This window comes from Gordionus sp. m RMFG-2023, chromosome 1 (assembly GCF_954871325.1).
Source record: "Gordionus sp. m RMFG-2023 chromosome 1, tfGorSpeb1-WG-v2, whole genome shotgun sequence".
Classification (NCBI taxonomy): domain Eukaryota; kingdom Metazoa; phylum Nematomorpha; class Gordioida; order Chordodea; family Parachordodidae; genus Gordionus; species Gordionus sp. m RMFG-2023.
In genome coordinates, this window is record NC_088775.1 from 83588366 (window position 1) to 83600715 (window position 12350).

Here is a 12350-nt window from a genome sequence, read left to right on the forward strand (position 1 = left end):
ATGGGTTCTCGCAAACGAAAAACAACATTTGGTTCTATTACCTATGAACAAACTAAAGCAGCAATTGAAGATATTGTTGCCAACAAAATGTCAACTCGTTCTGCATCCTTTAAATACAATATCCCCAGGACAACAATGAGAAGAGCTATGAAAAAATATAAAGATTCTCATCAATATCCAAAAATGGGGTGGACATCAAACAGATTAGTATTCTCACCATCTCAGGAAAATAAACTGCTTGGCCAATATATTATTCAGGCAAGTGAAGATTTTATGGGATATAGCCCTAAAGGAGTAAGTATATTAATAAGGATTATATAAAAGTTAAAGGTATATGTAATAATCTAATTTAGCCTAATGTTTAGTTTAAAAATTATAAGATAAAAAGTTAAATTAAATTTAATTGTTTAAAAGAGTTTGTTTATGATATTTTATTTTATAACTTATGTATAATATAGTAATTATAGGTAAGCATGTGCCAGCTTACAATGTTGAATATTAAAATAATTCACTTGCAAATTTTTAAATGTAACTTTGTTTATTATATGGCCAAAATAAAATCAATAATTAGCTTATCAATGCTCAATATTTAAATGACTTTCATGTATAAAAGATTTTTAATTTAATTTTGTTTATGAATGTGATATTTTTATTATATAACCAAAATGAAGAAACTTGTATCAGCTTACAGTCAATATTAAAATGCTTTGCATATATTTTTTTTCTTATGTAACTTTGTTTTTGACATTTTTATTTGATAACCAAATACCTAATATTAAATAAGCATACATCAGCTTTGCTATAAAGGCTTATCCATGTTTATCTTAGATTTTTAAAAATATATTAATATATTATAATAAAAAAAATTAATGTATATAAAATTTATATTTAATATATTATATATTTTGTTGTTGTGATTAATAGTTTTTTTTTAATTTTTAAAAATTAAAATAATACATTTTATGATATGGCCAGTCAACACCAGGTATGGGGGTTTTGACTGGCCCAAAAATCGACTCTGATAGAAACTGATATCGAAATCTCGAAACTTAATCTTTTTTTGCTATATTATTTACCTCCTTTTTTTTAAAAAAAAAGCACCTATATCAAGGTAGATTTCCATACTAGTTTCTATGAGAGTCGATTTTTATGGCCATCAAGTCAACCCCTCATACCTCGTTTTGACTGGTCATATCACAATTAAAATTTTTTAATTAAAAATATTGTTTTCATCGTTTATTAAAAAAAACATGGTTATATAGCTCCTGGTCCTCCCCTATCTACTATACATAATTTGCTGTAATGTTAAATACTCCTTGCATAATTCCTCTATAGATGCAACATTAGGTTGGAATAATAGTGGGATCCGATCCGGCATGATTTAACAGCTGATCGATTTTTAAAATCTGTTTTATGAGATCAATTTTTTATTATTAATATTATTAATTTTATCTATAATTCTATTCAAAATAATTAGAATTATTGATTTAATAAAAGAAAAATTGATCGCACTATAAGATTTTTACTTTCCACTTTCACATTCTACTAGGTAAAAGGCTCAAACTTAGATATTATTTCGATTAATGTTTGGGCGGGTAATGATGTATATAATTAACCAAATTTTGATAAAATGCTATATAGCACCCATTTTTAAATATATATATTACTAACCCGACTGTTAATTTCAATTCTAATTCTAACCTTTTCCGGAAGGGTGATTCCAGAATAAAAAATTGTCCTGAGCTGAAATTGAAATCGAATCAGCGTGATATCATTTATCAATCAAGTTATATACACCCTAAGTCACACCAGCCACTCCAAACCAATTTAAATAATATTTTTTGTATATATAATGATAATTTAAGACATTATCTAATTTTTTTTTACCAATAAAACATCACATTTTATTACCCTGTTGGGAGAACTATCTTTCTATATATTTAGATTAATTCTATGATCTCAAATAATTCTTTTTAACCGTCAATGAGAATTTCTTTTTGCGAATGTCAGATCTCCCAGCTGTTTTAGCAAAGCTTCTTCCAGATGATACTTCTCAACAGAGGTGATGGCAGAATTATTTAACGCTGACCTTTTTTGCCAATACCAATCGCCGATGCCAATATCCGGTATCGATTGATGCCATGAGTATCCTTGAGTCTGTTTCTCGATTAAATAAGTCATCTTTTCCTAATTGAATTGCGTCATTTCTAACTAGTTTATCATAGAACGGGAATTTTAAAATTTGCTGCTGGGATATTCGAAAAATTTTAGGGCGATGGGGGTTAAATTTTTTTCGAGCATGGGGCGGGGTGTTTTAATCGATAAAATAGTCCGTGGCTTAAGAAGGGGGAGGGGGGTGAAAGCCGCTTGGAGAACATTAAATATGCGAAAAAATGGAGACAAAATTTTTTATCAAAGTTTGTGATCTAACTATTTGTTTGATGTTTTTTTTTAAATATTGTATTTTCATAATTTTATAAAACTAAACTATAACACCTAAATCGGGAATAATTTGGTCAAAAAAAATGGTAGATCATCATTATTTGTTTAAAAATAATACAAATTCATTTCATAAAGAATGATAAGCTAATTTTTACAATATTTTATTAACTGATTGTTTCCGTTGGCCGATCTATTCGCTCATTAGCCATTTTTTTTGTACATAATGAATTATTTTACTGTATATAGTTAGGTCTATCACGTAAATCCTTCATGTTACATTCATAAGAGGTTAGGCGTGCTCATGTGGAACCCCTTCTTAAAAAATGATTAATGAACCAACCAAAATGTGGTATGATCAAATAACCAATGTTTATTTATAAATAGTCATCTTCGAAGAGCCTCTTTAGCCTAGTCGGATGAGTTCGTATATCTCAATCCGAAGGTTTGGGTTCGAATCACGCAGGGATCATTTTTTTTCTGTAGCCAACTTGGTGGTTCCATCCTTGGGTGGATAATAGATAGTAGATCTGGCTCGATTAGGTGATTCCATTAATATATAGATCTCATTACATTATAAATAAATTGGTCGTTGTTTAGTAATTCCTATATTTTGACTATGCGATATCTAACATTAACCCATTAAAATCTTCTGGACATCTATTGCTCTCATTCATTATATCACTTAACCCCACTTAATATGAGATTCATACCGGGCTTTAGTCCCAAGGAAAGTAGTTTAATGCTCTTCCTTATAATAAATGTATCGTGCAGTCGTATTTGATTCTTTTTCGTAAATTCTGTAATTGAGAATAATACATTGGATATTATGATGTTAGAATTCTTCACTAACTTTCCAATATTTCTATCGGGTTTTTTGGCCGATCCATCGTAATCGATTTTTTAATATTAAAATCGCCATTTAGAGCGAATCATCATATTATTAGATAAAAAAAAATAGTGCAAAGGCACATTGACAATATATAGCATAAAATGGCGGTTAGAAACTAGCCAACATTGAGTAATTCCTATTTAAAATCTAATAAGCGCCATCATTCGAGAAAAGGGCGATCTAAATTTTTACATTTATTTGATAGTCATTTATAATTCAAGGGGCCGGGAAAACTTTTTTTGGTCGCACAGTGCCTTTTTGTATTACTCTGCACCAAGTTAGTATCGAAAATATCACTAAGTAACTGAAAAAGGACAGTGTATGACAACCAAAAAAGAAGACGATAATGAAAGGTCTAAATTTTTAATTTTAATAAAATATAATGATGCACGAAAAAAATCAAGGTAATGTTTACTTTTTGTTTATTTTAAATTGATTATAATTTTAAAAACATTTACTCTAGCGTACTTCCCTTTTTTTAAAATAAATATTTAATAGGAAGAATGGTAGTTTCCATAGAAATTTTTTAAAATGGTTTTTGGAAATAATTAAATTTCGACAATTGGAGATTAAGCATAAGAACTTGATATACGATTTAAATATGTGTTATTACAATATTTTTGGATTAATATAATAAAAATGAAGGGTGTACCAATATAACTTTTTGGAGGCCTATCCGATATTACCGATATTAAATTGATATCGACCTACATTCGATATCATATCTGGTTTTGTATTCTGTAAACATACTAATCGTTTTAATTTTTAATACATACATCTACTCATCAGTATATATAACATCTATAATTTAATTATACCATATGAATCTAAAAGTAGGTAAAATATTTTTATTGATAAATCACTCATTCGTATAATATTATTCTATTTTTATAGTAGTGTTGTCAATTGACTAAATTTAGTCGACTAAAAGACGACTAACTAATAGTCATAGTCGAAAAATTCGACTAAAAACTTTAGCCACTAAATTAGTCGACTAAAGGCTAAAATTATTAATTTTTATTATATTTATTTTATTAAGGTTTTTGAAAACATAAAAATTCTGCCTATATTTCTATTAATAAAATAATTATTTTAAAAAATATATCAGATTTTTTGCCAGCCAGGCCCTAAAAGTAAAGAAATTAAAATAAATAAATAAGAAATAAAATTATAAGCAAATTCCCGTCGATTAATTTAGTCGTAAAGTTTTTAGTTTCCTGGAAAAACTCGACTAATTAACAACACTAATAATAAGTTAAAAATTAAGACGTTTTGTCGGATCGGGAAATTTTATAATATCAGCCGATAACCGATATTTTGAAAGAAATGAAATATCGGGCCGAATCGATAAGAAAATATCTCTACATCCCAAACAAAATATGTCTAAAAAAAATGGTATAAATGGATATTTTAACGACAATTTCGTTTTATTTGAATATAAAGATTAGAATTTTAGCATATCAAATGGCTAAGAAGTATCAGTTAGTGATGCCTAAATCTTGGGAATTAAATAAAACAGCAGGTGAAGACTGGTTTGGGGCATTTATCAAAAGAAATCCGATTTTGTCTCTAGAGGCACCAAAGTATTACTTTACATTTTTTATGTAAAAAATTTTTTATAAATTATTTTTTAAAGATATAGCGTATAACTCTGCCCTGCATTCACAGCTAGCATGAATTCGCGGCTTAGAATATAGGGCTATGCCGATCCGATCCGATATTTTTCGATATTAGTAAAAAATACCGATTCCGATTATATGATATTTATTTTGTATCTATCTTTGAACCGTAATAAACAATATTTTATTAAAACCAACTTTCACAAATAATTAGTGTATTTTTTTTTATTTTTATTATTCTCTATAAGGTATAATCTCATTTAAAATATTTGCAATGTTTATGGGTGAAGGTGTAGTTATTGTTAAACAGCCTTAATTGGCAGATTTTCGAAGATCTGGCAAATTATTATATTTTGTTTGAAAATAAATAAAAAAATCTCTCTGAAAAAACATATCTAGATATGGCCAAAAAAGAAAGATTTATTATATACAGACTCATATTCAAAAAAACCAAAAAGAATGAGATAAATATTCTCAATGAAAATGAATGAACTTGTTTTATTCAGTTCACTTTATCACAGGTCTCTAACATGTGAAAATGAGAAATTCGCCAAATTAAGAAGCATGATAAACTTGCAAATTTTCTTCAAAAATATTTCATAATTTACGTGATACGTGATATACAACGTTTTCGCCCTCTAGTTGTGGATACAACAGTAGGTTTTCCTCATAATCCATCTGACTGGACAAATTAAAATGCGGATAAAAATGAGGGACCCTTCTCCGCACGTACTTGTACGCGTAATAGTCCAAGGAATATTACTTAAACGTCTATGAGCTGATGAGGAATGGACAAAAATAAGCCCAGCCCACACCCATAAGATGCTTATATACATAATAAATTATAAAGGTAAAGGGGAACTTAACTTTAATCACACGGTACATAAGGCATAAGATGGGAAATTTGATAGCAAATAATAGATGAAAAGGAAAAAAGTTCGATATGAGAAGAGAGAAAAGGCAGCGAAAGTAAAATAAAGTTAGATAAAACAAAAGTAAAAATATCCTGTGTCAAGGAGGAGTTTATGGGAGATTCAAATAATTTGATTTGATCCTCAACAGCTTTTTTTATTGATTTCTTATCTTTATTCAACCTTAAAAACTGTTTCTTGTTAAGGTTTAAATCCATGATATCCTTTACTGCCCTATAGAACCATAACGTTTTATATTTCCCATAGGTTTTGCCGTTGAATTAGTATAACCAATTTATCGCCTCCAGGACCAGGCTATTATTTGTGTGATTCCTCAGAATATGTGCAAAAAAGGTAAGACGTTTCTTTTTCAAAGTCACATGCACTTGAGTGTGACGTGACCTCAGCCAAAGGTTAACATTAGAGATAATGTTGGGGTAAAAAATGCCATTTATTATTCTAAAACATTTGTTGACAAACGCCTGTAGTCTCCTGGTCTCTGTCTTCGTAATCTTCCATATATCACCGCCGTAAAGGAGAATTGGGATGATTACGTAGCCTAGAACCGATATCTCCCTGGATTTCCACAGTTTGGAATATTTATAAAAAGCAGCCCTTTTATGAATTCTGATTTTTAGTTCTTCATGGCAGCTACCCCTATTATCTATGTTTACCCCAAGATATTTATAGGAGGACACCACCCTAACCAACTTTCCTCCTACTATCCAATCAGCCAAAGGGGGCGCATGAGATGATGGCATAATTACCGTCTTATCGAAGTTAAATCCAGTCCAACCTTTAAGCTGTAGGAATTAAGTATCAAGACTAAATTATGGGCCTCCTCCAAGCTCTTGGAAATCATCACCAAGTCATCTGCATAACAAATCACCTTATTTTCCAAAAACCATGACTGATTAAATACAAGTTCCAGAAGATTTGCGGCTCTCAGCGAATCGGTAATTATTTTATTCATAACTAAATTGAACAACAGCGGGGAGACGACACACCCTTGCTTTACTCCTTTTTTTGTTCTTAAGGAGGGAGAAACTTTATTTGATTTTAAACGAGGCGAAGAGATTACTATAAGGTGTCTTAAGAATCTTAATGATATTCCCGTCAATGCCACATCCTTCTAGGGTTGCCCACAGAGTATCGTGAATAACGCTGTCAAAAGCGCGCTTAAAATCAACGAAGATAAAGTAAAATGGCAATTTATACTTCTCACACCTCTGTATTAATATCTTTAATGCCAATATAGGTTCATTGATATTTCTTTTTGGGCGGTAGGCACAGATGTACTTAGACAGAAGATTAGGCGTGGACGCAAGAATGCGGTTTTTTAGAAGAATCATGAAAACCTTGGACACGATAGATGTGAGAGCAATAGCTCTATAATCCTTAAATTTAACAGGATTCGGGGTTTTGGGTAAGTTATAAAAAATTGTCATATTCCAGTCTGCTGGCATCTTCCCCGTAAGCCAAATCCTATTGAACAACCCCAGCAAGAGCTGAGAGACCTCTGAGGGGGCAGCTTTCAGATGTTATCCGGACCTGGGGATTTATTGTTCCTAAGTTTATTAATGGCCTTAGTTATTTCCGGCACAAAAAAATTAGCGTCAGATGATACTGCGCTATGGCTAGAGGATGGAAATACGACTGGCCTCCTTGAATCAAAGATTTCCATGTAATGGTCCAACCATAGAGCCATTTGATCCGGGTCGGTAATCAATTTATTATTATCCAGTCTGATTGATGGGAGAGGCTTGATTACTCTTGCATTGCAGAAAAGTTTGAGCTTTTTATAGGCATCAAAAGTTCTGTTTTCCCTCATATCTCTGTCAATCTCGAAAGCTTTCTTTGCTATGTAGATCTTTCTGTCCCTCCTAAGGAGTCTATGGATTGTAGTCCAGAGGGCACCATCACGTCTATCAAGCGACCTGAGTTCAGCTATCAAGAGAACTGTGTCTTCAGATAACCATTCTTGCTTCGGGGGAGAACTATTGATGTTAGGAAGATCATTACAGGCTCCAAATAGAATACTCTTAAAGGACGACCAACATGTCTCCGTAGAAACAGACTCCGGTGTAGTTTCGTGTACTGTCATCCTGTCTCTTAAGTTTTGGCCTAAGAGCAGCTTTACTTCAGGTCGTTGTAAATTTTTAGCATTTCTCGTCCAGGGAGAATATCTGGGCTGATTAGAGGTGGGGAGGCGTTGAGAGTTACCCCATAAATTTTTTATGAGGATGTTTGCTTTGATTAACTTGTGATCTGAAATATTTATGTTCCTCATTGCTTTTACATCAGTAAACCAACCATGAATGTTGGAAATGAAAAAGTCAATTTGAGAAGTAATGTTGTTCCTCCTATAAGTTAAAGCATTACTTTCATTATGAAAGAAGAAAGTGTTCGATTTTAAGGGTAAAACTCCTGCACAACTCCAAAAGCTTCCTACTATCGTTGCGATTTGGTTGTGGAATGGTCGCATTTCCAATTACTCCATCATGTATGTAGGACTCCTCCTTCCCAATCCTGATATTCAAATCCCCCAAAATTATCCAATTGCGGCTCTTAGGAAGAGAGCATACAATGTTTTCAAGATGGTCTAAAAAGGAGAGCCTATCACCTATGTTAGGAGGAGCTTATAAGTTTATTAGGATCTTTCGTTAAAAATAGGTTTTTAAATACAGCAGGCAACACCTTTCCGAAATGGGGACAAATTTATCTACAAATTTATGTACTCTCTTACTAATTATGAAGGCAACTCCTGACCAACCATTTAAGGTAGTGCCCGAACTATACAGTATAAATTTATTAAAGTTGGTCATTGTTATCTTTAGAATGGGTTTCTTGTATCGCTATTACATCCATTTTCTCTTCGGCCATTAGCCTAAGAAGAACCGTTAGCTTGCTTTTTAAGCCATTTATATTAAGCGAAGATAAGAGTAAGTTTCCCTTTAAACCTATCGGATGCTATCAAAAAATTCAAAACAGATAATAGCAATTTATTTACAATTTGTTTTTACTCTGATATTTAAAAATGCTATATTTAGTATGTTTTAAAAGTCTAACAAGTTAAAAGAGAGGATGAGGTCGCCTAAAAACACATAAAAAGAGAAAAGTAAATAAAGCGAAATGAAAAGATAAAGAAAACCTTAATAAAAAATAAAATTTGAACTGCATAGAGAAAAATCAACCTCCATATCTCTGCGCACAATTGGGAGTTGCTATTATCTGTTTTGAATTTTTTGATAGCATCCGATAGGTTAAAAGGGAAACTTACTCTTATCTTCTCTTAATATAAATGGCTTAAAAAGCAAGTTAACGGTTCTTCTTACGCTAATGGCGGAAGAGAAAATGGATGTAATAGCGATACAAGAGACCCATTCTAAAATAACAATATGGTCAACTTTAATAAATTTATACTGTATAGTTCAGGCACTACCTTAAATGGTTGGTCAGGAGTTGCCTTTTTAATTAGTAAGAGAGTACATAAATTTGTAGATAATTTTAATATAAAGTATTATGTAATAAAATTTATGCAAAAGAGGTGAAATAATGAATTTTTTTGGTTAATTTGCGAAATTTCGCAATGTCTTATAGAAAAATTATATTTTTTTGTATAATTTATTGTTATATTTTAAAAATAAATTTAGAAAGATTAATATTATTTAAAAATTTATATTATCTTCATCTAAATTATTCATATAAATTTAATTATAATATCTTCTAGTTTTTCTAACCGTAAAAGACTATGAAAAATGATTTTATATTTTATTTTGCAATAAAATTTATAACGCAAGCTGGCGCTGATGCTTTTTTTTAAATTTTAAGGATTTTTATAAAAAAATCGATTTTTGTCCTGATAAAAATTCTTAGGGAAAAGAAAAGTATTACAAACGGCTCCAATCTTCTTTACCCCATAAGCGAAAAAAGTAAAATTTTTAAATAATTTTAGTTTAAACCCAATAGAAAGTTTAGGATTCTAGAACAATATTATAAAACCGTTGGAGGAAGTTTAAAATTGTTAGAGCCAATTCTCTTTACTCAACGAGGGAAAATATTTTGTGTAAGTTAATTTGGTTTTGGACCAGATGAAAAGTTTAATAAAACCTTTGGGTCTAGTTTAAAATAAATTGTGCCAATTATTTATTATCCATTAGGCTTATAATCAAAATACTGTTTAGATTGTATAAGACTCCGTTTGTCTAAAAAGTTAAATTTTATGGGATAAGGATAATCACCATCATTGATTCAAAATGTTTGATGTTTGTAATATTGTTCTATACTACTCGGAACTTTTAAACATGAAATGATTTACATTATAAGAAAAAGCTCGAGTACTATTAAATTTCATATTCCTGACCTGAAAATGAAATTCCAAAAAATTATTTGCCCTAAAAGTTATTTATTTTTCCCAAATACTGATTTATAGAACCGATCTATCAGCCTGGACCGGAGGCCCCTAAAATATAATTTTCCCTATTTTGCCTGATTGAATATTACAATTATTAAAGAAATTTTAAAAATAAAAAAATCAGGAGGTGGGAAATATTTACTGTTCGTTTTCATCATATTTTGTAAAAAAAAAAAATAACAACCTTAAATTATTAAAATTATTTCTGAATATTTGAATTTATTGCATAAGATTTAAATAGAGTAAGTAAATATTTAAAGGTGTTCTTCCCGTTAAACTTTTTTTTTAAAAGCCACAGACTGGGCTGCATATATCTAAAAAATATGCCACTGGGCCTCAGGCTGATTCAAGGTAATTTTTTAAAATTTTACATCTATCCCGAGCCCTAGAATTTGACCCAAGAACTTTTACTACGGCAAAGTGAGGGAGTATCATGTAAAATCGTCATTGAAATGGGGTGAAGAATTATGAAGAGGGTATCTTCATATGAATTGTAAAAGTGTATTGCTAATTTTTCTTTTTCATCAATTATAATTCTGTGAGAAGAGGGGGTGGAGGGTACGGGGTAGATTATCAGTAATTTAGAGAGATATATAAGTCTTGATTTGACCACCTAGCTGCTTAGAGAAAAACCTTTTTAAAGCAACACTCGATTCTTTCGGGAGGGACGTATTTGGAGGAAAACTAACCCCTCCAGCACATATAGACATTGCGCCCTAAGAATTCAAGAGAAAAAAAAGAAACTTAAAAGTAATAAAACCCTTATTTCTTTCAGTTTTTGCTAATATTAGCCATACATTTTGTTTTATAACTATTTTTGCTCATTACAACCCCCTCATTGACCTGGATCAGTGGCGTAGCTACGGGGGTAGTTTTCGGGTTTGGACCCCTCCCAGAGCAAAAATTTATTTTTAGATTATACGTTCAAAAGACTTAAAAGTGGTGACTTTATATCAAATAAATATCAATAATATTTATATTTTTCTGGCTTTGATTTGTGGAAGGATATTATATTACTATTGAAATTATTCTGGATAGTATTATTATAAAGTCATTGAGAATAATCTACTAAATTATAAAACAAATTATTGATGCACTTAAAAATATATTTATTATATATTTTCGAAGATATGGTTATGATTTGTAAGATAAACCCGGCCGAAGGCCGGACAAAAGGGCCGAAGGCCCGCTAAAGGGGGTCTGGGGGGCGAAGCTCCACTGGCTTTTATATGTATGGACCCCCTCTAAGCAAAATTCCTAGCTACGCCACTGACCTGGATACTTGTAAATAGTCATTCAAAATCCATCCATTTTCGCTTTTAAAAACTGCTTAGCCAAAAAATATTGCCTAGGCCTCGAGATTTCGCTAATATAAAACCTTTGTGATCTATAATCAAAAAATTCAGGCTTACGTAATGTGTTTATGTATAAAATATTGAGTTAGCCGTTTTTAAAAATTAGCTCAAATGGAGCGATTTTGCTTAACTACTTGCAATAATAATTATATATATAGATGTATAACAGCTAAGAATAATCCAGTTTATTCTCCCATATAATATTATTAAACAGTAAATAAAGTGAAAAATATTGTTGATACGAAAATTTCGCAATTCGCATTTATATTTAGATGAAATATCATTTAGATTAAATATCACTTAACCAAATTTTAAAATCATATTTTTCAAACTAGTTGAAAATCTGATTATTTACATTTTAAATTATGGAAGAAGATCTTAAAAATTTTTTAGATTATAAATTAATAACATACATTGGTAGTTCAAAGGTAAATAATTTGTCAAGCCTTTCTAAAAATAAGGATAAGCAAATCTCAGAAACTAATAAATTGTAAATAATATAATATAATTATTTTAAATATATATTTTAATCAAGAAATGATACCTTAAACGAATACCTTAGATATGAATTTTATTCACAAAAATTAAAGTCTTCTTATGGTAAGTGTTTTCAAGAAACATGCATTGCCCAATTCAAAGATTTTGATTTATTTCAAGATCATATATGCAAATGTATTTTTGGGATTTTTAATTCTGAAGTATAAATATTTTATAAACACA

General features: G+C 30.4%; 1 protein-coding gene across 1 annotated transcript in view; it reads left to right on the plus strand.

Moving 5' to 3' along the window:
• Window positions 1-12350, plus strand: part of LOC135930838 (uncharacterized) — a 12591-nt gene continuing 241 nt past the window's right edge. Inside the window, exons 1-3 of the mRNA XM_065467625.1 lie at window positions 1-294; window positions 4775-4914; window positions 12166-12328. Of these exons, the coding sequence (XP_065323697.1) occupies window positions 1-294; window positions 4775-4914; window positions 12166-12328 (597 nt within the window). The remainder of the gene's footprint in view (window positions 295-4774; window positions 4915-12165; window positions 12329-12350) is intronic.